This window comes from Canis aureus, chromosome 3 (genome assembly GCF_053574225.1).
Source record: "Canis aureus isolate CA01 chromosome 3, VMU_Caureus_v.1.0, whole genome shotgun sequence".
NCBI lineage: Eukaryota > Metazoa > Chordata > Mammalia > Carnivora > Canidae > Canis > Canis aureus.
Genome location: NC_135613.1, coordinates 56,820,872 through 56,845,033, shown reverse-complemented (window position 1 = coordinate 56,845,033; position 24,162 = coordinate 56,820,872). Strand labels below are relative to the sequence as shown.

Below are 24,162 nucleotides of genomic sequence, written 5' to 3'. Positions count from 1 at the left end.
GCTGGGAATTCTCGGGTTCCAGGCTCTCTGGGGCCGCAGCTGGGGCCCAGTAAACGTTGTCAGGCCAGTATGTGATTATCATCAGGTATGGCACCCTCGCCTCGCCATCCTCAGGCTCCTGCGCCTCTGAGATCACGAGAGGATACAAGAGAAAGGTTTTTGAATAACTGAAGGAACGAGGGAGGGTTGTGAAGGGAAGGTCACTGGAAGATTTCCTTCTCCTCTCTTGGGTCCTACCCCTATTCCAGGAAAAAGTCTCAGCGGTGGGATGAGATGAATATTCTGGCCACCTACCACCCTGCTGACAAGGACTATGGATTCATGAAGGTGGATGAGCCCAGCACTCCCTACCACAGGTGCTGAGCCCTCAGCCCTCATCATTCAGCCCAGAACCTTCCCTATTCAGAGAGGGTAGAAGGGGAGGCAGAGAGACCCCAAGAACTGGGCACAGCCTGATGCCTGCATCCCAGCACTGCTTCCTCCCTCCTCTGCAGGCTGCAGGACGGTGATGAGGACCTGCCTGGAGCATCCTCTCGCACAGTGACTCCTGAGGCGCTGGCTGAGAGGTGAGAGTCCAGCAAGAGATCAGAAGAGATGTGAGGCCTCTTCCTAACCTCACCCCTGGGGTCAGAGCCAGTTCTGCTTTTTCGGCCACCAAAATGAGAGGTGGTACAGTTCCCTGCTATCAGGACTGACCAAGGTCAAGATCAGGGAGTCAGCCCAGCTAGGCCCCCCTTGTGATCTCCCCTTTGGCGTCCCCAACTAGTCTCCCTCCCCTTCAGGTTTGCAACAATGGACAATTTGTACCCCAAGGTCCTACAGTACGATGATAACAGAAGCCCAGGGTCTTCAGACAACTTTTCCAAGACACGTGAGATGAGGGGTCGGGACTGAGGAGAAAGGGGAGGCAGAGTGAACCCTCCATGGGAGCCTGGCGGGAAAGCCAAGCTCTCACAATGGCCCACAGACTCCAGTGATTTTGAAAAGCACCGAAAGTCACACTACGACGAAGGAAAGTTCCTTACAGCTCAGAAAAATCCTTCTTCCAGTAATAAGCACAGTGACGGGGCTAGCACTAGCATGGGCAGTAGCAGTCGAGGCATAATGCGGGACCCAGAGCCCAGGCCCGCGGAGAGAGGCTGGCCGGGAGGACTGGCCAGAGGAGTCAAAGATGAGATTGGCCTGGTGACCAGGAACCACCTCTTGGAAGTCAAGGGTCAGCTGTGGTGCCTGAGAGGGAGGTGATGGGAGGCACCCCCAGGGAAGATAGAAGGCGGAGGAGGTGGGGTCCTCAGCATAACGGCCCTCGGGAAGCCTGAGACAGCCCTGGGGAATGGATAGGTCACCAGGGTTTTCTCACATGGGAGGAGGACACAGAATTGAGATGAAAATCGGGGGCCTGAGCTTCTCCCCTGAGGGAGGGCATTATGGACACCTGGGGGTCCTAGACCCCCGACGTGGCTGGAAGACTCAGATCATTGGGGTGACTCTCCAGATTCCCGTAGCTTCCGAAATCAGTGCCCAGTTTCAGCCGCCATCACGTCAGACAAGGAGATTGGCCTGCAACGCAAAGAGTATTATAGCAAAGGGAGGTACCTGAGGTGCTCCCCACACCTGGAGCTCGAGGAGGACACAGAAGATGAGCATGACCAGCAGGACAGTGAGAGCTGGGCTGGGTCAGCCTGGGACGGGGGGTGCTGGTAGCCAGCAGACTAGTGGGGTGCCCCAATCTTGATCCCGTGATGCTTGCAGGCTCCGTAAATTTTAACTGGGTGATTGAGAACCCCATAAGCACAGAGGTCCGTCTGCTGGACCACACAGGAAACCCTGTTCAGGATCACCAGGCCACTGAAGACTGCCTGACGGGGACAGTGGCAACATCACAGCCTGGTGAGGGTACCAGGCCACAATGTCTGGCTTTTGACAAGCACTCAGCCCCCCAGCTCCCCTTCTTTGCATACCCGTGGATCAGCAATGGTTACTGAGCATGGTCCCAAGCATCCTGGTGTGCAAGGCCTGTGTTGTTCAGAGAGGAACCAGGGAGACTCCAAAGGATTTGGGGCCCTCTCCAGCATGGCACTATCCACTGGCCCCACGCTCCCTGACTCCTCTCTGCTACCCGCCCCCCTCCAGGAGCCGGCCTGTCCTCCAAAGACAGAGCAGAGTCAGGCTGGTGTCAGTGGCTGGTATCCAAGGGGCTCAACTGGCAGAGTCCGGAAAGTTTGGAGAGAGAACCTGGAAGCAATTGAAATTCCCCACACCAAAACCAATGCAGACGTGAGCCCGGGCAGGGGCGAGAGGCTGCCTGTGCTGGCCAGGGAGGGAGAGGGCCTGAGTGGGTGGTTCCAGGGAGTTTCGGAGTAATGTGGGCCGGATCTCCTGGCCGCTTCAAGAAAGCCAGTAGCCCAGTCCTTTCTCTCTGCAGACGAAACCCTGCGGCTTCGCTGGACACAAGAGGAGGAAGCCAGACAATGGAAAATGTAGGCAGCTGGGGATGGGGTGGGGACCAGCCCCTCCCAGCCCTCACCTCAATTGAGGTGGGCAATAAAGAGACACGCAGGAGTCTGGGTGCCGTGAGTTGTGACTGGGCCTGCTGGGTCAGTGAGGACAGGAGGAGCGAGGGACCTCTGCACGCAGAAAACCACAGCAGGCGGAGCCCAGAAAAGAGCTGGGAGCTGCTTGGGATACTGGATCAGCAGGGATCTGTGAGGCCCAGAAGACCCATCTGCAGCAGGGTGACAGTGATTGGTGTGGCACCGCCAACCCACCAATCCCAACCTTACCAATAGCACCATGAATTCTTACAACCCTGGGAGGGCAGCGGGGGGAGGGGGAGCGAGTCACCAACCCCATCTTCCAGATGGTGCACCTGAGGACTCAGAGAGCTCACCCAGGGTTACCTCGCCTCTCTGAGTGACTGAATGAGTATTTGACCCCCTATGTGCCTCCCCAATCCCCACAACTAAAGGAGAAAGAAGCAGAGACTAGAGCTCCCAGTAGGAAGGGGACAGCACAGTCTCCGTGGGCGGGGCTGTGGCTTCCCGCCTGGCCCCGCCTCTGCCCCTCCCAGAGCTGCCAGCAAGTGTGAGGTGAGAGCTCCTCCTTGGACACCCCAGACCCTCCGCGAAGGAATCGAGCCCCCACCCCCACCCCCCGGCTCTTCCCCGGGAGAGGACCCCCTCCGCCTTCCTCATCAACCCCTCCTGGGGCGGGGAGCGCTTCCACGTGGACCCCCCACCACCCATCTGGCCTCAGAGCCAATCAAGTGGAGATGACCGTCAAGCTGGATTTTGAGGAGTGTCTCAAGGACTCACCCCGCTTCCGGTAAGTGTGCACGGGTCTGGGGGAGCACAGGAGGTAAGGCCCGACCCCCTTACCCCAGCGCACATACTTACACACCTACAACCTTTCTCGGTCCAGACGTCCTGCCAGGGACGCAGAGGGGTGTGGGGTGGGGGGGCAAAGTAGCACCTTTGTTGTGCAACCCCAGGCCTGGGTGCTTTCCACCCCCTTTATGTGCCCAGGGAGTCTCTGGAGCCCCTCTATCTCCAGAGCTGACATTCCCACTTCCCGCTCCTGGGGACCCCTACCCCTCCCCCAGCACCTGCTGGGGCGGTTAGCAACTTCCTGCCCTCACCACATCCACCCTCCTTTTACTCTTCCTGCTGTGGCCTGGGCCCTGTGGCTCCCACACTGCGCAGAGGAAGGGAGCAAAAGAGGGCGGTGGTCAGGCCTTCTTCACTGGCCGGCCCTTCTGTCTGTCCCCTTACCCACCAACCCCAACCCTGGCCCTCCTGGGGTGCACGGATCAGATGGACCCCAGCTCTGCTCCTGTGACCCCATCCATCCATCCCTCTCTTCCCAGAGCCTCTATCGAGCTGGTGGAAGCCGAGGTGTCAGAGCTGGAGGCCCGGCTAGAAAAGGTGACATGGAGAGGTGACCCTGGATCGCCTTGAGGTGGGAGGGGCGGGACCAGGGAGAGAACGGGAGCTGGCGAAATTGTTCCAGGGGTTGTGAATGCTGATCCTGCGGGTAAATACTTCACAGGGCTGCAGAGAAGGAAGGGGCAGCTCCATACCCCCAGGGCACACAGGGCCTTGGAAGACCAGAAACCCTGTGGGCTTATTGGGTCAGCTGGGCCTCTGGGGAAGGCAAGACTCTTCCGCCCCCAGGGAGCCCACAGACAGCCTTGGGGAGATAAGCCAGCCAGACACTTAAACATGATACAGGAAGGCCCTCCCTGGCTACTTTGTATAAAACGTGCATCCGCACGCATACACGCTCCTGCCCCTTTACTTGGCTTCACTTTTCTCTGTTTTCTCTCTAGCGTTTACCCTGCTCTCACGTGTGATGTGTTTATCTGCCTTGCTAGCTTCCTCCTGCTCCCTAAAGAGTCCTTGCAGATGTGCTGACTTAGCCCAGCACCTGTTAGCATGGCGCCAGAGGGGCAGCAGTCAAGCGCAGCTCCGCTGGTCCTCTACTCATGGGCTCACACGCCGCAGTCCCATCAGAAGCACATGGTCCTCTCCCAGCTTGCATGGTCGTCGGCAGACGCTAGTTCCTTGTAGAACTAAGGCCTTGACCTGCCCAGGGTACCCCCCAGTCCCCTGGGGGGTACCCCAGGGACCCATCCCTGGGCAGTTCACATCATAGCAGCTTGCTTCTTCAAGCCTGTCGGGGATGGGGGGCGGGGGGTCACTCCCATGTGTGCCGCCAACATGGCATCAGCTTACGTCGAAATGTAGTCACAGGTGCAGAGAATGTGTCATCTTTGCCCCGTGGCATAACCTGACCATGGGAGCACTGTCCTGTGGCCTTTGCCGCATTCTGTTGGTAGGATCAGGTCACATGTCTCACGCTTAGGGGGGTAGGGATGATGCAAGAGAGGGAACCATTCAGAGTCACCTTAGAGTGTGTCTGTCACATCTGCCAGTTTTCTTGTTTCTCCCCCACGAGAACGTTAAGTGCTGTGAGGGACTTTTATGTTTTGTTTTTGTTCAATCCCCAGTGCCTGTACCAGAGTCTGAAGGTTAGCAGGTGACCAATTCACAAATACATATTTTTTATTTAAACTTTTTCACTTTTGGGACTCCTGGGTGCCTCAGCAGTTGGGCATCTGCCTTCGGCTCAGGTCATGACCTGGGGTCCTGGGATCGAGTCCTGCATCGGGCTCCCCACAGGGAGCCTACTTCTCCCTCTGCTTGTGTCTCTGCCTCTCTGTGAATAAATAAAATATTTTTAAAAAGTTTTTTTTTCACTTTTTAAATTTCTTTTTTAAAGACTTAGTTACTTGACAACGAGAGAGCACGCACATGTGTGAGTGGCAGGGAGGGGAGAGGCAGAGGGGGAGGGAGAATCTCAAGCAGACTCCCCACTGAGTGCAAGTCCTCCCCCCCCCCCTTTACTCCCCACCCCAGTGTGGAGCTCAGTCCCTCAGCCCTGAGATCATGACCTAAGCTGAAATCAAGAGTCAGACACTTAAATGACCAAACCACCCAGGTGCCCCTAAGCTTTTTGATTTTTGAGTTATAGACTTTAGGAGAAGTTACAACAATCATGCAGGGAGGTCCCACGTCCTCATGCCCCAGTTTCCCCCAGAGGTGGCATCTCATATAACACTAGTACGTCACCAAAACCAGGAAATTGATGTTGGCACGTTGAACTATCTGCAGACCGTACTTGGATTTTACCTGTTTACATTTACAGTTGACCCTTGAACAGCAAGGGGGCTAGGGACACTGACCCTCCATGCAGTCAAAAATTGGCATATAATTCTTGACTCCCCCAAAGTTTTACTTATAGCCTGTCATTGACCAATAACATAAACAATCGATTAACATTTTTGTGTGGTGTATGTATTATATAGTGTTCATCAATAAAAGGAGCTAGAGAAAAGTACTATTAAGGAAATTATAAGGAAGAGGACCTCCTGGCTGGCTCAGTCAGCAGAGTGCACAACTCTTGATCCCAGGGTGGTGAATTCAAGCCACATGTTGGGTGTACAGCTTACTTTAAAAAAATTTTTTTGGGATCCCTGGGTGGCGCAGTGGTTTAGCGCCTATCTTTGGCCCAGGGCGCGATCCTGGAGACCCGGGATCGAATCCCACATCGGGCTCCTGGTGCATGGAGCCTGCTTCTCCTTCTGCCTGTGTCTCTGCCCCTCTCTCTCTCTCTCTGTGACTATCATAAATAAATAAAAATTTAAAAATTTTTTTATTTATAAAAATTTATAAAAATTAAAATAAATAATAAATAATAAATTTTTATTTATTTATTTATTTATTTAATTTATTTATGATGCCCTGGGCCAAAGATAGGCGCTAAACCACTGCGCCACCCAGGGATCCCTACAGCTTACTTTTAAAAAATGAAAATAAAAGAACAAAATTTTGGAAAACATGAATCAGAAGGAAGCGAAAACACATTTATGGTACAGTAGTGTATTTGTTGGAAAAAATCCACTTACAAGTGGACCAGCGCATTTCAAACCCATGTTCAAGGGTTGACTACCCTTGTTTCAAAAAGTCTTTGTGTATAACTCAGTGGCACTTCATCACAAGCCTCTGTTCTTATAACCAGCATCACATTGAAAACACAAAACTCAGGCAGCCGGGCTCAGCGCTTTGGCGCCGCCTTCGGCCCGGGATGTGATCCTGGAGGCCCAGAATCGAGTCCCACGTCGGGCCCCTGCGTGGAGCCTGCTTCTCCCTCTGCCTGTGTCTCTGCCTCTCTCTGTGTCTCTCATGAATAAATCTATAAAATCTTTTTTTAAAAAAAAGAAAGAAAAGAGAAAAGAAAAGACAAAACTCCTAGGCGGCCTGGGTGGCTCAATGGGTCAAGCGTCCAACTCTTGGCTTCAGCTCAGGTCATGATCTCAGGATCATCATGAGATCAAGCCCCTGTCCACCTCTGTGCTGAGCATGGAGCCCGCTTAGGACTCTCCCTCTCTGGCAGCCCAGGTGGCTCGGTGGTTTAGCGCCACCTTCAGCCCAGGGCATGATCCTGGAGATCCCGGATGGAGTCCCACGTCAGGCTCCCTGCATCCTGCATGGAGCCTGCTTCTCCCTCTGCCTCTCTCTCCCTGTGTCTCTCATGAACAACAAAAAAAAAAGGACTCTCCCTCTCCCTCAGCCCTCCCCACCACCACTCTTGCACGGTTTCTCTCTCTCTCTCTCAAAAAAAAAAAAAAAAAAAAAAGATATGAAACTCCTATCACCACAAGGAGTTACCCTTTATCCTGATACCTCCCTGCCTTCTCGAACCTGCAGTTACCACCCTCTGTTCTCCCGACGTGTCATTTCTAGAACGTTACACAAGTGAAACCATACAGTAGGCCAGTTCTCAAGATTGGCCCTTTCTTTTTTTTTCCTCTCAGAATAATGCCCCTGAGGTCTGCTCAGGTTGTTGCCTATTGGTATGAGTAGTTCCCATATGGACGGTTGATTCCTTTGTGTTGCTGAGCACTGTTCCATCGCATGGATGGGCCAGTTTGTCATGAGTTCAGTTTTGTGAATGCTCACAGATTGAGAAAGGGTGGTGGGTAGGAAAAAAAAACACTCAGCGCCCCAGCACTACGCAGTGAAGTTGTGTCTGCGTCCTGGTCCCTGATCACAGACACCTCGTGGTGACATCTGATGAGATTGGATCATGGTCGCTGTCCTGACCATTAGTGACCCTGTCAGCCACCTTCAAGGCAAGCTGTAGTTCCCTGCAGCCTTCACTAGCCCTCAAAATTCTTTCTACTCATTAAAAGTTAATGGAGAACCTCTGGGCCCAGCTTTCTGATCCCCTGCCACCCCAAATCTCCATATGGAACTTCCCTGCTGGTCTCCTGTCCCCTGGGCTCAGCTGAAGGGCTCCACTGACGCTCTCTCTGTCCCAGCTATGTTGACTCAGGCCCGAACCAAGTGGGGTCACCTCAGAGGCAATGCAGTTCCCAAGCAAGGGCCTGAGATCAGGAGACCTCGCTTTGGTTTCTGGCTCAGCTGCCTGGCTCTTCCAGAGGGACCCTCCTCGGATCAGACCTAGGAGCACCCTAACTTGCCATCTTTGTTTGCCCTGACCCTGTGGCCAGGGAGCTGATTAATCTGGCGAGGGAATGTGCCATGAGCACAGAATGGGACAGCTCCAGCTGGGAAGGACTGGGGAATTCAGTGCCACCCAGGTGGAGCATTTGTCCTGTGAGCCAACAGTGCATGAGGGTGGGGTATCTGGGGAGCACTGGATCCGGGCAGGTGGGGCAGGCCTGGGGGGCTACGCGTGTCAAGGGACAGAGAAAGACTGTTCAAAGGTGAAGCTGACACCAGCTGTGGTGAGAGGCTGGGAGATTTGTCTTCCAGGCACAGAGCAGTTAAGCACCAGGGGTGTGTTAGAAACTGGGGGTGCCCAGCTGGGCTGCAGAGGCAAAGGTGAGGTTGGGCAGCAGGGGCACAGGCCTGGGGAAGAGCAGAGCAGGGGGACCAGGGTGGGGTCCCCCAACTCTCTGTCACTCTGTTGCTTCTTAGCTTCTCAAGCTGGGGAATGGCCTCCTGGAAAGTGGGCGCCACTACCTGGCCGCTGGCCGCACCTTCATCGCTGGCATTTGTGACCTGGCCCGCCTGGGTCCACCAGAGCCCATGATGGCGGTAGGTGGAAGCCCAAGCCACACTGGGCTGGAGTCCGGAACATGGACATCCTCTGCGAGGGGAGGGTGAACCTGGGCTGGGGCCACGGCCAGAGGCCACCTGGCGGGCTGGGTGTAGATGGTAGGTGCTGCTGCCCCATGTCTGCTACCCTCTCTCTGCCACTTCGTGCCCAGGAGTGTCTGGACAAGTTCACCACGAGCCTCAGCCACAAGCTGGACAGCCATGCGGTAAGGGAGCAGAGCAGGTGGGACCGGTGTCCGGCCTCTGTGGCCTGGGTCTCGCCTGCCAATTTCTGCTTTTCCTCAGGAGCTTTTAGATGCCACCCAGCACACGCTGCAGCAGCAGATCCAAACCCTGGCCAAAGAGTGAGTCGGGAGGGGAACCAGGCCTCCATCCTTCTTCCTGTCCCCACAGGGGCCTCCCTGGGACTCTCTGCTGGGAGTAGGGGGAGCTATTGGGTTGTTTTTCCGCTCCTCCACAGAGGTCTTCGGGGCTTCCGAGAGGCTCGCAGGGATTTCTGGAAGGGGGCTGAGAGCCTGGAGGCTGCTCTTATCCATAACGCCGAGGTCCCCAGGCGCCGGGCCCAGGAGGCAGAAGAGGCGGGCGCTGCCTTGAAGACTGCGCGGGCTGGATACCAGGGACGAGCCCTGGATTATGCCCTGCAGGTGCCCACCCCAACCCATCCCGCCTCGGGATCCCAGGGCCTCTGGCCCCTCGGAGGCTGGAGAGGGCCCCCTGTGCAGTGGGAGGGGGCGCTGTGGTTGAAAGACTGACCTGAGGGCTTTTGGGGGCCCTCAGATCAACGTGATTGAGGACAAGAGGAAGTTTGACATCATGGAGTTTGTGAGTTACGGTGGTGGTGGTGGTGGTGGTGATGGCAGGGTGGAGGAGAGCCTGCTGATGGGGTGGTCGTAGGGAAGAAGGAGAGACAGAGAGTGCCTTGTCAGCTCCACCCCTTGCCCACCTTGTCACCCAGGTGCTGCGGCTGGTGGAGGCCCAAGCTATCCATTTCCAGCAGGGCCACGAGGAGCTGGGCAAGCTGGCCCAGTATCGCAGGGAGCTGGGCGCCCAGGTGGGGCCCCGGGGAGCAGGCCAGTGGGGGCGGAGGGGCCTCTAAGATACCTGTCCTGGCCTAGTGGGGGGCGGCGGGGGGAACATCTGAAATGCCCATGGTGTGCCCAGTTGCACCAGCTGGTCCTGAATTCAGCTCGTGAGAGGAGAGACATGGAGCAGAGACACGTGCTGTTGAAGCAGAAGGTGAGGTCCTTGGGGTGCAGCAGGGCCTGGTGCCTCGGCCTCTGCCCGCTTCAGCTGCCCTTTGACCCTCCTGTGCCCCCCAGGAGCTGGGTGGGGAGGAGCCAGAGCCAAGCCTAAAGGAAGGGCCTGGTGGCCTGGTGATGGAAGGACACCTCTTCAAACGGGCCAGCAACGCATTTAAGACCTGGAGCAGGTGAGGGGAAGGCGCCCCCATCACCCCCACCCACCCAAATCACCTAAACATTTGTTGAGATAGGGTGCCGAGCACAGAGAAAAAAAGACAAGACCCACCAGCTTCGCAGACTTTGTATCCCACCGCAGAGACCCACAGTGAATTCTGTTATGTTGGGAGAGAAGAGCAGCACAGGAGAAAAAATACTAAAGCAGAGGGTGTGAAGAGCTGAGGACGGGTCATGGTTTTAGGTGGGGTGGTCAGGGCAGGCTTCGTGAGAAGGTGGTTTCGGGGTGAAGACTTGAAGGATATCTCGGGGAGAGAACATTCTAGGCAGAAGGAGGAGCCAGTGACAGAGCTCTGAGGGTGGGGGGACAGAGGGAGGGAGGAAGATGTGGGGCAAGGAGAAGTTGGAGCTAGTGGGGGTGTGCTCAGCGACATGGGGCCTTGTCAGCTTCTGTAGGGACTTAGGAGCCCCTGCAGGTATGGGGCGGGCTGGTCATTTGCTGTGACTCTACTTCCTGTCCCAGGGCCACTGCCAGCCCGTCGGGGATGTTGGCCCAAGTCAGAAAATTGAGCCTTTCCCTAGGATGCTTCTGTCAAAATTGTAGCAAGAGACACAGGGCGCCTTGGCTGGTCCACTCTGTGGAGCCTGTGACTCTTGATCTCAGGGTTCTGGGTTCGAGCCCCACGTTGGGTGTAGAGATCACATAAAAATAAAATTTTTTTTTTTTTTAAGATGTTTAAATTTACTCATGAGAAACACAGAGAGGCAGAGACACAGGCAGAGGGAGAAGCAGGCTCCATGCGGGGAGTCGGATACAGAACTCGATCCCAGGACCCCAGGATTAGGACCTGAGCCAAAGGCAAATGCTCAACCGCTGAACCACCCACGTGTCCCAAAATAAAATCTTTATAAAAAACAATTGTAGGAGCGCCTGGCTGGTTCAATGAGTAGAGAGCACATGACTCTTGGTCTGGGAGTTGTGAGTTCGAGCTCCACAAGGGTATAGCAATTACTTTAAAAAACAAAAAACAAACCTTGGGGTTCCTGGGTGGCTCAGCGCGTGAGCGTCTGTCTTTGGCTCAGGGCGTGACCCCAGGGTCCTAGGATCGAGACCCACGTTGGGCTCCAGGCAGGGAGCCTGCTTCTCCCTCTGCCTGTGTCTCTGCCTCTCTCTCTGTGTCTCTCATGAATAAATAAAATCTTTTTTTTTAATCTTTAAAAAATTATAGTAGAGTATTTTTATTGGAAAAAGCATTTTACTTCTGGAAATTTGTCTTCACGAATGCATCAAATCTGGGTTGTCTGAGGTGTGAGCAGTGCCGCTTTGGGTGTCCTGGCCTACAAGGCCGTGCGCCCTCCTGACGGGATGTGGTGGTCAGCACGGCTCTCTAGGCAAGATCTTCATGGAGCAAAGGGCACACAGCCTCTCAACAGTCCCTGTCCCAAGTGCATCCCAGTGCCACTCATGTCCACAACTCTGTTCCCACCTCCTCCAGACGCTGGTTCACTATTCAGAGCAACCAACTGGTTTATCAGAAGAAGTACAAGGTAGGTGGGCTGGGCACTGGGTGCTGGGGCCTGGTGACACCCTGCCCCTGCCGCAGCTGTGTGGATGGCTGCCCCTTGTCACCTTCCTTCCCCTTCCAGGACCCCGTGACCGTGGTGGTGGATGACCTTCGCCTCTGCACTGTGAAGCTCTGCCCCGACTCAGAAAGGCGGTTTTGCTTTGAGGTTGTGTCCCCCAGCAAGTGAGTGCAGAAGTCAGGGGTGATTGATGCTCCTGATGCTCCACTGTGTCTAAATCTTCTTTTTTTTTTTTAAGATTTTATTTGTTCCAAAAAAAAAAAAAAAAAAAAGATTTTATTTGTTTATTCATGAGAGACACACAGAGAGAGGCAGAGACACAGGCAGAGGGAGAAGCAGGCTTCCTGCGGGGAGCCCAATGTGGGACTTGATCCCAGGATCCCGGGGTCACGACCTGAGCTGAAGGCAGATGCTCAACCTCTGAGCCACCCAGGCATTCCTGTGTCTAAATCTTTGCCAACAGGGAGGCAGGGCTGATCATAGAGCGTTAACCTTCTGGTGGCTAGATTGGGGGACAGACCGGGAGGTGTCCTGGCGAGAAAGGATAAGGCAATGGGGGATATTTAGAAAGATCTGACCCATTGGTGCCAAATCTCTATTCAACTGGTGTTTCATATGTCAGTACAACGGGTACCGGTTGAATAGCAGCTGGAGGTAAGCCAGCCTATCCTGAGCCTCCCTGGGCCTCACACTACCTGCGCCCCTCTGCTCTCCCCTCCTGCCCAGGTCCTGCCTCCTGCAGGCTGACTCGGAGCGTCTTCTGCAGCTGTGGATCAGTGCTGTGCAGAGTAGCATCGCCACGGCCTTCAGCCAGGCTCACCTCGAGGACAGCCCCCGGGGGCCAGGCCAGGTGCCTTAATCGGAGGGTACAGGGCCGGGCTGCCCAGGGAGATGAGGCACCCTTCCCCAAGCCCCATAGCCATCCTTTCCACCTCTGTCTCCCCTAGGGCTCAGGATACCCGGCCATGAGCTCCTCCGCTACCCTGGGCTGTGGCGGGATGAGCAGGGGCAGGGACCCAGGCGGAGCTGGGCACGTGGCAGCCCAGGTGCAGAGCGTAGACGGCAATGCCCAGTGCTGTGACTGCCGAGAGCCAGCCCCAGAGTGGGCCAGCATCAACCTGGGTGTCACTCTGTGCATCCAATGCTCAGGCATCCACAGGTCACTCCCCACTACCCCAGCGGGGCCCTACTCCTTCCGGCTGGGGTCTGGGGAGGGGGCAGGATAGAGTTCCTCCCGCGGGCTCCCCCCTCCTCCTTGCCCTGCTGTCACTGGGCACAGCGTCCTGGTCTGGCCAGAGGGATTTTTTTTTTTTTTTAAGATTTATTTATTTATTCAGAGAGAGAGAGGCAGAGACACAGGCAGAGGAAGAAGCAGGCTCCATGCAGGAAGCCCGATGTGGGACTCGATCCCAGGTCTCCAGGATCACACCTCAGGCTGCAGGCGGCGCTAAACCGCTGCGCCACCAGGGCTGCCCTGGCCAGAGGGATTTATAGGCTTGACTGGAGGCATGAGGTTGGGGCTCTTAAGGGTAAAGGAACCAATGAGCAGAGAGAGGAAAGGTCACCAGGCCTCAGCAAGTCTGTGAGGCATTCCATCTGAATCGGTCTGGCTGAAGGAGGGGAATGGCAGGGCAAGAGAAGGGAGGTAGCTGAAGAGGATGAGGCCCTGACACTGAAATGTAGGAGAAGGGGGAAGAGGGAAGGATGAACAGAGCCAGGCCACGCAGCCCGCTGCCCTGCCGCCTCCTGGTCAGTGCCTCTGCGTGCCTGCTGTGCTCATCTGGCTGCTGCTGCCCCGAAGAGGGCCTGACTCCCACTCTGACCCCCCAGGAGCCTCGGGGTTCACTTCTCCAAAGTCAGGTCTCTGACACTTGACTCATGGGAGCCAGAACTGGTGAAGGTGACTTGGGGTGTCGTGATGAGAAGCGGGTGGGGTGGGGTGAGTCCAGGATGGCAGCGCCCGGAGGGCTCAGACACTCACCTCTCTCCCACCTGTCTGTCTGTGTCTGTGTCTCTGTCTGGGCCACCCAAAGCTTATGTGCGAGCTGGGGAATGTTGTCATCAACCAGATCTATGAGGCCCGCGTGGAGGCCATGGCAGTGAAAAAACCAGGGCCCACCTGCTCCCGGTGAGATTGGGATGGAAGTGCTGGGGCTGCCTACTGGCGGGGAAGAAAGAGGGTCTGGGTCCAGAGGAGGGAAGACTATCCACCTTCTTCCCTGCCATACTCTGCCAGGCAGGAGAAGGAGGCCTGGATTCATGCCAAATATGTGGAGAAGAAGTTCCTGACCAAACTTCCTGAGATACGAGGGCGAAGAGGTGGCCGGGGGCCCTCCAGGGGACAGCCTCCTGTGCTCCCCAAGCCTTCCATCAGGTCCCAGCCGGGAAGCTGCAGAGCCAGGCCAGGTATACCATTGCTCGGACATTCGGTGAGCCGGGCTGCGTGCCCAGCACTATGTCACACCCGGTGAGGAGGCACAGAGCATGGGGCCCCAGCCCTCCCCTTACCAATGTTGGGGGCGGACCACACTAACACTGATTTTACAAGGCAAGAGTTTCAGGGGCTAAGTGAAGACTGGGGAGGAGCATGGGGCTGGGGATAGGCAGGGAGGGTCTCAACCACAAGAAAAGTCAGGAGGGAGAATGAAAAGGCCTGTGGAGGCGGGAGCTTGGCTGGAGCAGAGGGAACCAGAGCCACTGGGGCTGTTGGCTCCCTTGTGACGGTCCAGCCAGTCCAGGTAAGTGAACAGGAGGAGCTGAATGATGCTGTCCGTGCCCCCTGCCCTGCAGGCCCTGCACGCACACACACCCCCACCTCCCACTGCTGTCCCCGGAGTCCCGAACACACACGGAGCCTCCCCAAACTGAGGAATGACCTGTCCCATCAGAGCATTTGGGGCCTGTGCCTAGGGCTTCCTACCAGACCCACGGCCAATTTCCTTCAGCAGAGCCCCCCTCCGATGACCTGGGCAGCCTCCACCCGGGGGCCCTGCTGTTTCGAGCTGCCGGGCACCCTCCATCCCTCCCCACCATGGCCGATGCCCTCGCCCACGGAGCTGATGTCAACTGGGTCAATGCAGCTCGGGAAAATGCCACGCCACTGATCCAGGCCACGGCTGCTGTGAGTCTTGCCCACTACCTACTGCGACTAGGGACCTGCTCTTACCCCTACCCCCCTTAGGGAATGATGACCAATAGAGACGGGTTGCTAAGGGGTTATGTGATTTGGAGGCAGGCAACCTGGGTTTGAATCCACGTTCACACCACTCACTGTTGTGAACCTCTGTGCCTCAAGTGTGCTCGTCTGTAGAACAGATAACATACCGCATGACGCTGTACTGTGGACTTAACCTATGCATACCGGGAAGGGGCTGGAGCAGAGCCTGACACAGTTGCACCCCAGCCCCAAACCTCTTTAGTCTGCTCCTAAAGATGCCACTTTCTCTCCCGTTTTCAACCTCTCCATGCAGAATTCTCTTCTGGCCTGTGAGTTTCTCCTCCAGAACGGGGCGAATGTGAACCAGGCAGACAATCACGGCCGGGGGCCGCTGCACCACGCAACCATTCTGGGCCACACCGGGTAGGGGCGGGCGGGGCGGATGGCTGCGGGAAAGAAGGGCCCGGATATGGTGAGTGGCCGGCTGAACCTGTCTGTCCTTTCCAGGCTAGCCTGCCTGTTCCTGAAACGAGGAGCCGACCTGGGAGCTCGGGACTCCGAAGACAAAGACCCCTTGACGATCGCCATGGAAACGGCCAACGCTGACATCGTTACCCTGTGCGGCTGTTTGGGGGCGGGGCCAGCTCTTGCCCTACCCACCTGGGGGCGGGGCTTGGGAGCTGCTGGCCGGCTGCCGGACCCGGCAAGAGGAAGGGTGCTCCGAGTGTAGACCCGGGACGGGGAGTAGGAAGGGGGGCGGGTAGGGAGCACGGATGGTGAGTTCGTCCCCAGTGGCAGACTAAAGGGTTGGTAAACGCCTTTAAGCACTGGACCCCAGGGGGACAGATGAATTAACGACCCCAGCTCAGAGGACGGGGAGTGGGAGTGGGGCCCTGAACAGAAAGTCATTCGTGCCTGAATCCTTCTTCTTCAGGCTACGCCTGGCAAAGATGAGAGAGGTCGAGGCGGCCCAGGGCCAGGCAGGTAAAGTACCTCCCGCCCCGCCACGCGCTTTCCTTGCTGAGCTTCTGGCCCCCGCAGACCTGCCTCGCGGACCCGGCTGCATAGACTAATTTCATTACTTATTGCACAAATGTGTATTGAGTGCGTGTGAGAGCGCACGTCTTCGAACCCCGAGAGGGCCGGGCCGGGGCGCTGTGCCCACGGTGAGCGCGCTCCAACCCGGCCCGGCCAGCGCCTCGCCAGCCCAGCCCTTGCTCCCTCCCTCCCCTCAGGAGACGAGACGTATCTGGACATCTTCCGCGACTTCTCCCTCATGGCGTCGGACGACCCAGAGAAGCTGAGCCGGCGCAGTCACGACCTGCACACGCTCTGATCCCGCATCCCGGCCCCCTCTGCCCCACCCCGCCGGTCCCTGGGCCATTAAAGCCTCTGTGCTCTGCGCTTCCCGTTGTCATTCCTCTGCGGGGCGCCATCCTCCGGCCGGGCCGGGGCTGCGGGAGCGGTGGGGGTTTGCGAGCTCGAGTCACGCGAGGGGCCACTCCGGGACAGCGAGGCGGAGGCCGCAGCCCTAGCACCCGGCGGCCCTGGGCGGAGCTGTCGGGCTCGGGCGACATGGCCAGACGCGGCGGGCCTGGCAGAGGAGAGGCCGCCCGCGTGGGCTGGGGGGCCGGCCTCCCATAGGGGGCCGCTGGCGTCGGGCCGGGACGGAGAGGCTGGCTTGGGCCACCCCGGCCCCGAGGCATCCCCGGAATGCGGCGGCTCAGCACCCGCCCCCTCGGGAGTTCCCGACGCGAGCGCCCGGGTGAGCACCGCCCCCAGCCCGGGACGGCGGGGCCTCGGGCCCCGCGCGGAGCTGCAGACGTGAGGTCGGGCACTCCTGAGCGCCTGCGGGGCGGTCGCGGCCACATCCGGAGCGACGCGCCTGAGTCACCCTCCAGACCCCACCCCCGGCCGCGTTCCTGGTCCGGCCCGTTCGCCCCGTCTCTCGGGTTCCAGACTCTCGGCTCCCACCTCCGCCCCTGCCGCGCGAGCCCCGCGGGGGTGGGGGGCGGGGCGCCAAGGGGGCGGGGCGGTCCCTTAAAGGGCCCCCGGCCGCTGCCCTGAGGCCACTTCCTGGGGGCGGAGAGGACTGCGGCGGCGGCGGCGGCGGCGACACCCGGGCCCCGAGACTCCCGGCAGCTTCCATCCGAGTCCTCCGGGGCTCCCGGTTCGCGTCGAGCGTGCATCCCCCGCGCCCCGGCGGGTAGGGGCCCCCGCCGCCCGCTCGCGTCCGCCCCGCCTCCGTCGCCCGAGACCCGCGCCCGGGCCAGACCCGGCCTGCGACTGGCCCCCGGGGCCCTGCGTGGACTCGCCCGCGGCGACAGCGATCTGCCGAGAACTCGGAAGCTGGGTCCTTCCGAGCGCCGGCCTGTGCTCGCCACCGTCGCCTGCTGGTGGGACTCCGGAAACCCTCTGTGTGAAGACCACAGAGAGGAGCCGCTGACCCTCCGCCCGGAATCGAGAGCGCCAGGACCGAAATCTCCCCGCCTCTCTGGCTTCTGCGCTTTTCAGCTGTTCTCTCGAGCTTTCGGCCGCGTCTGTCCCTGGAAACCACCCCCCGCTACCGACGTAGCCTGGGCGAGCCCCGCATCTCACCGCCGTGCGCTCCCACCTGTGAATCCGGAGACAGTCTCAACTTTATGACCCAATTCTGCCCACACCCAGGCAGTTCTGCCTTTTCTTCTCTTGCGGTATCTCCCGTAGTCCCCAAAATTTCGCCGCCTCCTGTGCCCTCTTCGGCCCCCTCTTTTGGGGGCCCCGTGACCCTGAATGTTGGGGGCACACTATACTCCACCACTTTGGAGACCCTGACTCGCTTCCCGGACTCCATGCTGGGGGCCATGTTCAGGGCCGGCACCCCCATACCCCCCAACCTCAGCCCCCAGGGAGGTGGCCACTACTTCATCGACAGAGATGGCAAGGCCTTCCGGCACATCCTCAATTTCCTGCGGCTGGGCCGCCTCGACCTGCCCCGTGGGTATGGGGAGACGGCACTTCTCAGGGCAGAGGCCGACTTCTACCAGATCCAGCCCCTCCTGGATGCCCTGCGGGACCTGGAGGCCTCTCGGGGGACCCCGGTACCCACTGCTGCCCTGCTCCACGCAGACGTGGATGCCAGCCCCCGCCTGGTGCACTTCTCTGCTCGCCGGGGCCCACACCACTATGAGCTGAGCTCTGTGCAGGTGGATACCTTCCGAGCCAACATCTTCTGCACCGACCCCGAGTGCCTGGGTGCCATGCGGGCCCGCTTTGGTGTGGCCAGTGAGGATAGGGCTGAGGGCGGCCCACACTTCCGTCTGGAGTGGGCCCCCTGTCCCGCAGAACTCCCGGAGGTGGAGTATAGGAGACTGGGGCTGCAGCCGCTGTGGGCTGGGGGGCCGGGAGAGCTGCGGGAGGTGGTGGGCACACCAGGTTTCCTAGAGGAGGTGCTGCGGGTCGCTCTGGAGCACAGCTTCCGTCTAGACTCCGTCTTCCCTGACCCCGAAGACCTGCTCAACTCGCGATCTCTGCGCTTCGTGCGGCACTGAGTGTGTGGCGCTCCCATCTGAGTGGGGTGCGGAGAAAGAACAGACAGCAAAAGGGACGAAGGGCCCCCTGAAGCTTCTTCTTAGCTCTGCCTCTGGAGCTGTGAGAGTCAGGGCTCCCACTGCACCTGACTGGAGCCCAGGTGTGGGCAGGAATTCCCAAATCTCAGCCCGCTGAGGGCTCACAAAGCCATGCAGAGGGTCTGGACTGGTGCTAATCCTGGGAGGGGTGGGGAAGGTTCCCAGGCTTGTTCTTGCCTGAGGCTGGCGGCCTCCAGTGTCTCCTTGTTTGAGCTCAGTATTCAAGGTTCTAGAGAAGTAGCGACCCCTCCATGCTCAGGCTAGGCCTAGCAGGACCCTGGAGGAACACTGAAGTGTGGGTGAAGGACTCTGGATTGCTGTGACGTGGTCTCCTGGACCGTGGCTTCTCCTGCAGCTGGATGGCCTGGCCTGACCAAAGAGTGGCCGGAACATTCTTGACTATGGGAAAGGGGATCCTTTGCTGGGTCTCACGGTCTCACGTTACATACTTAGGGAGACGGAAAGGCTACACTCTACCCTAGGTTGGAATGAGGGAGTTAGGAGAATCCCCATTTACTATAGGGCTGGAGCCCCGTAGTCCATAGTAAAGGACCCCATATTGATGGTGGAGGAGGCATCTTCGCAGGTTTTGGCCTTACTTTGCTCACGTACGCGTGTGTGTCAGCCTGTGTGTCTGACTGACATGCAGGTCTCCGCCTTCCTGACTCCCGTCTATTGCTGGAGGCAGCATCTGTGTGCTGGGCTTTCTGTGGTCTCTGCGTGTCCAGGCCTGTTTGTGGTTGCCTGGTGTTTGGCACTGGGTATGTCTGTGGTATGGGGGTGAGTAGATGGAGAATTAGTAGTGTAATCAAGTAGGGGGTGTGTGTGCACGCATGTGTGTTCACATCACCACGTAGGCAGGAGGAGCCCGTTGATGTTTGAGTCACTAGGATCTTCCTGGTGAAAGGTAAGAGGAGTCGGTGGGCCCAGCTGGGCCTTGGAGGCCGCTATAGAACTCTTGGTTGCCAAGGCAACCATGGGCATGGTTGCTAGGAGATAGCTGGGCAGGCCCCAGGCTGCCTGGGGCAGAGGGGAGACCAACAGAAGAGGTGGAGAGAGCAGGGGAGGATATGGGAAGGGATGGGATTTCTGGGTCCCCGAGGGGTGGGGTACTCATGCACAACTTCTACTGGGGGAGTCACTCATTATTTATCGCTGGTCACGATTTACAAGAAGAAAAATAAAATGGGGGTGATCCCTGGGTGGCTCAGCAGTTTGGCGTCTGCCTTTGGCCCAGGGCACGATCTTGGAGTCCCAGGATCGAGTTCCGCTTTGGGCTCCGGGCATGGAGCCTGCTTCTCCCTCCTCCTGTATCTCTGCCTCTTTCTCTCTCTCTGTGTCTATCATATATAAAACTAAATAAATAAATCTTAAAAAAAAATAAAATAAAATGGCTTTTTGGAACCTCAAACTTGTCAAGGCTGCTGCGGGCCAGGTTGGGGGGTGCTGTCCTCTTTGCCACACAAGCCCTGCTTTCTCTGCCTGGTCATCTTCGGGTCCTCAGCTCCTTGGGCCCCACCTTAGCCCCAGCCAGAGACAGAATGGTGGCACTGTGCCAGAATGTTCTAGAATCCCCAACTGTTCTGGAACACTCTAGACTCCCCGGGCAGGGCTGGAGCCAAGATTGTAGCATTCAGAGGCCTTCCCAGCCTCAGTGGGCTCCCCCACCACTCCCCAGCAGGCCTCATGTGGGTGCTGGCATTAGGTGGGGTGTTCCTGGCGACCACCCAGGCCTGTATCCTCTGCCAGCTCTCAGCTCGAGACCTGTCGGGCCGCCTGGCCCACGTGTGCAGCCAAGTGGAGGCTAAGTGGAAGGACTGTGGGGCCTCCTGGAACCTTCCGGCCTTTGCCTTAGGTGAGCTCAGACATCCAGGGACAGTCCCCGAGGGGGACACCCCCGGTCCGCAGCCCTCTCTGGATGCACTGGCCTCTCCCCTCGGGGGACCTGCCTTGGCCCCGGGGAAGCTGGGAAAGACTTACACATCCTTGCTGTCTCCACAGATGAGGTGTCCATGAACAGAGTCATAGAGAAGACTCACCGAGTCCTGAGGGTTATGGGTGAGGTCAAGGGGCAAGGCAGCCCCTGGGGGGCTCGGAGGGGCAGTAGGAGGGGGCTAGGGATCAGAAGGGCGGATACAGGAAGGTGGGACCCTGGAGGCACGAGGTGAGGGGTAGAGATGCACCCCTCCACGGAGGAGGCGCCCCCAATATCACTCCCGTGTCTCCCCAGAGATCAAAGGGTCTTTCTCCTCCCTCCCCTTGTACCAGCTTTGGCTGCAAAAGATCAAGCTCCCCCAGTACACCAGGGAAGGTACTGCTGTGGCAGGGATGGGGTGCTGGGGATCTGGGGCAGGGGGTGGGTGGTGGTGGCTGAGCGTCTCCTGTCCCCGCACCCCTTCTTGTCTTTGGTTGCAGCTCTCTGCGCGCCTGCCTGCCGTGAGTAGGAGAGGATGGGGTGGTGAGGCCGGGGGCACCGGGGGTACCCCAGGGGAGCCTGGCAGCCCCCAGAGGGAAGCCCCAGCTCGGCTCCTGTCATCTCCTGCAGGGGGCAGAACCACCCTCTACAACTGCTCCACCTGCCAGAGCACCCAGGTGCGCTGCTGGCCCAAAAAGCGCTGCTTCCCAGGTTGGACCCCTGAAGCCCTGGCCCTGGCCTCCCCTGGCTATGATCTCTGAGCAATTAGGCGCCCCCCCCCCCCATGACTGGTGAGGTCCCCAGGATCACTCACTGCTTCCTGGGCTCCCTGCAGGAAGTCACGATCTTCGGGAAGCCAGGATCCTGCTCCTCTCTGTCTTGATAGCTGCCCTGCTGCTGGGCATCCTGAGCCTCGTGGTGGAGTGAGTCCCCAGAGCGGGGAGGCTAAGGGCGGAAGCAGCCTCACCACTTCTGAGCGCCCCCCACCTTCCCCACAGTACCTTCCACCACCACCCCTCCTGCCTCCTCCCACCATCCTCCCTGCTCTGCCCAGGCCTCCCATCTCTGTCTCCCCTCAGGTCCAATTACTTCAAACCAAAAGAGGACCTGTGAAGACACTGCCAGCCTCCCAGCCTCCACTCCTAAAGGGCAGGAGCCCACCACCTCCACTCCCCTTGGAGGGAATCAGCCAGCCCTTTAGCTCCCATCCCGAAGGCTCAGCCTTCCACACCCTGAAGCCCAATGTCCCCAAGGTCCCGGGGTCAGACGGCCTCTGGGGACCCAGGCACCCACAGGGGGAACATTCCCCTGCCCCGCCGCCCCAGCCCTCTACGAATCAGATGGGAGCAGTCACTGATTCCAGGAAAATATCTACAGAAGGAAAGAATCCCCTCCAGGCACCACCCCTCCCACACCCCCTCCTGCCTATTCTCGGAAGCGGGGGCTGGCTGCCCCAGAAGCTACTCTTGGGGCTCTTATGACTGATTGGGAATCCGGGAATAAGTGCCTGGAAGCCGCCCTCCCTCTAGAGTTGAGACCACATCAGTCAGCCTGCTAGCAGGCTATCCCTCCATTTAACATTGTGAAGCCTTGGCCTCCCACGGAGGCCTCCCTCCTGCCAAGATGGAGTAAACCTGCTGTCAAATGGCCTCCACCCTGCCTAGCCTCTGTCTGCGACTGGGGAGGGCAGAGGGGGAAGGGGAGACTCGCTGTGGCACAGTGGTTCTCAACCCCAAGAGACATGTGGCCACATCTACAGACATTCTTGATGGCTTTGGTTGGGGGATGGGCTGCTGGCATTTAGCGGGTGGAGGCCCGGGGTGTGGGCCTCTACAGCCTCCCTGGCCTCCGCGACGCTCAGGGGAGTCCTCCACAATAGAGAGTTCTCCTGTCTAGGACCTCAGTTGTGTGTGGTTGAGAAACCCCAGCATTCCGTCCCCTGGCGCTCAGGAGTTTTGGGTTGGGTGTGTGGAACATGAAGCATAAAAGGAGTTAGCCGGTCACCAACCACAAGCCTCAGGCCAAGGGCCTAGGTTGGAAGGGATCTTGCCTGCATCGAGCCCAGTGGTTTTCAAGGGTAATTTTTTTTTAAATTGTATTTATTTCAGAGAGAGCACACATGAGTCGGGGGGTGGGGGTGCAGAGGGCGAGGGAGAAGCAGACTCCCCACTAAGCAGGGAGCCCCATGCAGAATTCAATCCCAGGACCCCAGGATCATGACCTGAGCTGAAGGCAGATGCTTCACTGACTGAGCCGCCCACTTGCCCCTAGCCCAGGGGTTTTCCAGGGCAAAAGTTCTCATCTGGCTGCACGTGACAGTCCCCTGGGCAGCTTCAGAAACTATCCATCCCGGCAGTTGCCTGGCAGGCTGAAATGATTAAGTGTCTGACTTTGGCTCAAGTCATGGTCCCAGGGTCCTAGGATCAAGTCCCGCATGGGGATCCCTGCTCCGCGGGGAGTCTGTTCCTCCTTTTCCCTCTGCCCCTCCCCACCATTCATGCTCTCTTTCTCAAATAAATAAAATCTTAAAAAGAAAACAAAACAACTATCCATCTCTGGGCCTTATATCCAGAGCTTCTGAATTTTTTTTTTAATTTTTATTTATTTATGATAGTCACACAGAGAGAGAGAGAGAGAGAGGCAGAGACACAGGCAGAGGGAGAAGCAGGCTCCATGCACCGGGAGCCCGACGTGGGATTCGATCCCGGGTCTCCAGGATCGCGCCCTGGGCCAAAGGCAGGCGCCAAACCGCTGCGCCACCCAGGGATCCCCAGAGCTTCTGAATTCAGTGGTGTCAAATGGGGCCTCAGTTAATCTAACTTACAGCCAGCCAGGGCTACAACCGCGGTTTGGGGTGCCGTGAAGGACCTGGGGATGGAGAGAGGGATACTTGCCCCTTCTAAGGAAGTGCCTTCCAGGGACACCCGGGTGGCTCAGTAGTTGAGCATCTGCCTTCGGCTCATGGCGTGACCCCGGAGTCCCAGGATTGAGTCCTACATCAGGCTCCCCACAGGGAGCCTGCTTCTCCCTCTGCCTGTGTCTCTGCCTCTCTGTGTCTCTCAGGAATAAATAAAATATTTTAAAAGGGAAAGTACCTTCCATTTTATTTTGCACATTCAAGTCCAATCCATTCATTTTACACCAAAGAGAGAGAGACAGAGAGAGACCCAGAGATCATACATGAAGTTCATACAACTTATCCATTCATTTGACAGCTGCTTGGTGAGCACCCAGCAGGCACCAGGCAGCACTCCTGCCCAAGTTGGGATGACAAGCCACTTCTGCTGAGCCCCGGGGCCCCACGGCTGCCCTCTGGTCTGTGGTAGCTGCCTTGGACCCCCTGATGCTGTACCCTCTTTCCAGACTCAACACGTTGGAGTTGTCCTTATTTTCACACCCAACATGCAATGGGGTCAACCAGTTCAGCCCATTCTTGGAGGACCTCTATCCTACCTGGTCCCCTCCTCCCGTCCTATGGCCCCCAGGCCAGTCCATAACCCTCTTACTGTGGACTCATCTCCCAAGGGTGCCACCTGACTGCCCACTGCCCTCCCGCCCACTGAGCCCTCAATGGCCACACTGGTCTTGGTGGAACCCCATATCATTGATGACCACCTGTCTGGCATCATAGGATGGCTGAGAACTTGAGCTTTGTAGTTGGGTTGTCGGGTCTGGAATCCTGGCTCTACGTCTCACTGGCCCTTGGGCAAGTTAACTTCTCTGTTCCTTTTTCCTCTTATTTTAAATGCAAATCATACAGTTCATTGATTCTATGGCTTTTTTTTTTCCTGTTTACATTTTAATGGCTCTGAAGAATCCATCTTAAGTTGAAGATGTG

At 57.8% G+C, this 24,162-nt stretch overlaps 3 protein-coding genes across 15 annotated transcripts; all 3 read left to right on the top strand.

Annotated features, from left to right (window-relative positions):
• Positions 1-289: 289 nt before the first annotated feature.
• Positions 290-16,460, top strand: ACAP1 (ArfGAP with coiled-coil, ankyrin repeat and PH domains 1). 6 transcript variants are annotated; one of them, XM_077892892.1, is made up of 25 exons: positions 290-356; positions 495-566; positions 814-871; positions 2,426-3,324; positions 3,866-3,923; positions 8,505-8,624; positions 8,798-8,851; positions 8,931-8,989; positions 9,106-9,289; positions 9,423-9,467; positions 9,601-9,696; positions 9,807-9,881; positions 9,965-10,074; positions 11,557-11,608; positions 11,708-11,808; positions 12,371-12,494; positions 12,592-12,803; positions 13,475-13,544; positions 13,678-13,772; positions 13,881-14,050; positions 14,590-14,765; positions 15,115-15,224; positions 15,309-15,516; positions 15,736-15,785; positions 16,037-16,460. In XM_077892892.1, exons 4-25 carry the CDS (start codon positions 3,272-3,274, stop codon positions 16,443-16,445), a joined length of 2,631 nt encoding a protein of 876 aa, XP_077749018.1. In that variant the 5' UTR covers positions 290-356; positions 495-566; positions 814-871; positions 2,426-3,271; the 3' UTR covers positions 16,446-16,460. The 6 variants fall into 6 exon arrangements, with proteins under 6 accessions (XP_077749018.1, XP_077749020.1, XP_077749021.1 ...); XM_077892894.1 differs by lacking the exon at positions 814-871 and having other exon boundaries at positions 306-356; XM_077892895.1 differs by lacking the exon at positions 290-356 and having other exon boundaries at positions 496-566; positions 14,593-14,765.
• A 411-nt stretch (positions 16,461-16,871) lies between these two features.
• Positions 16,872-19,820, top strand: KCTD11 (potassium channel tetramerization domain containing 11). Its single transcript, XM_077892900.1, has one exon. It carries the CDS (start codon positions 17,444-17,446, stop codon positions 18,329-18,331), a length of 888 nt encoding a protein of 295 aa, XP_077749026.1. The 5' UTR covers positions 16,872-17,443; the 3' UTR covers positions 18,332-19,820.
• A 171-nt stretch (positions 19,821-19,991) lies between these two features.
• Positions 19,992-21,978, top strand: TMEM95 (transmembrane protein 95). Of its 8 annotated transcripts, none has more exons than XM_077892907.1 (7): positions 19,992-20,264; positions 20,411-20,467; positions 20,678-20,720; positions 20,825-20,845; positions 20,955-21,001; positions 21,160-21,247; positions 21,404-21,590. In XM_077892907.1, the coding sequence occupies exons 1-7, from the start codon at positions 20,096-20,098 to the stop codon at positions 21,435-21,437; spliced, it is 459 nt and encodes a 152-aa protein (XP_077749033.1). In that variant the 5' UTR covers positions 19,992-20,095; the 3' UTR covers positions 21,438-21,590. The 8 variants fall into 8 exon arrangements, with proteins under 8 accessions (XP_077749033.1, XP_077749032.1, XP_077749035.1 ...); XM_077892906.1 differs by having other exon boundaries at positions 19,993-20,264; positions 20,640-20,720; positions 20,955-21,035; XM_077892902.1 differs by having other exon boundaries at positions 19,994-20,264; positions 20,955-21,035; positions 21,404-21,978.
• The last annotated feature ends 2,184 nt before the right edge of the window (positions 21,979-24,162 follow it).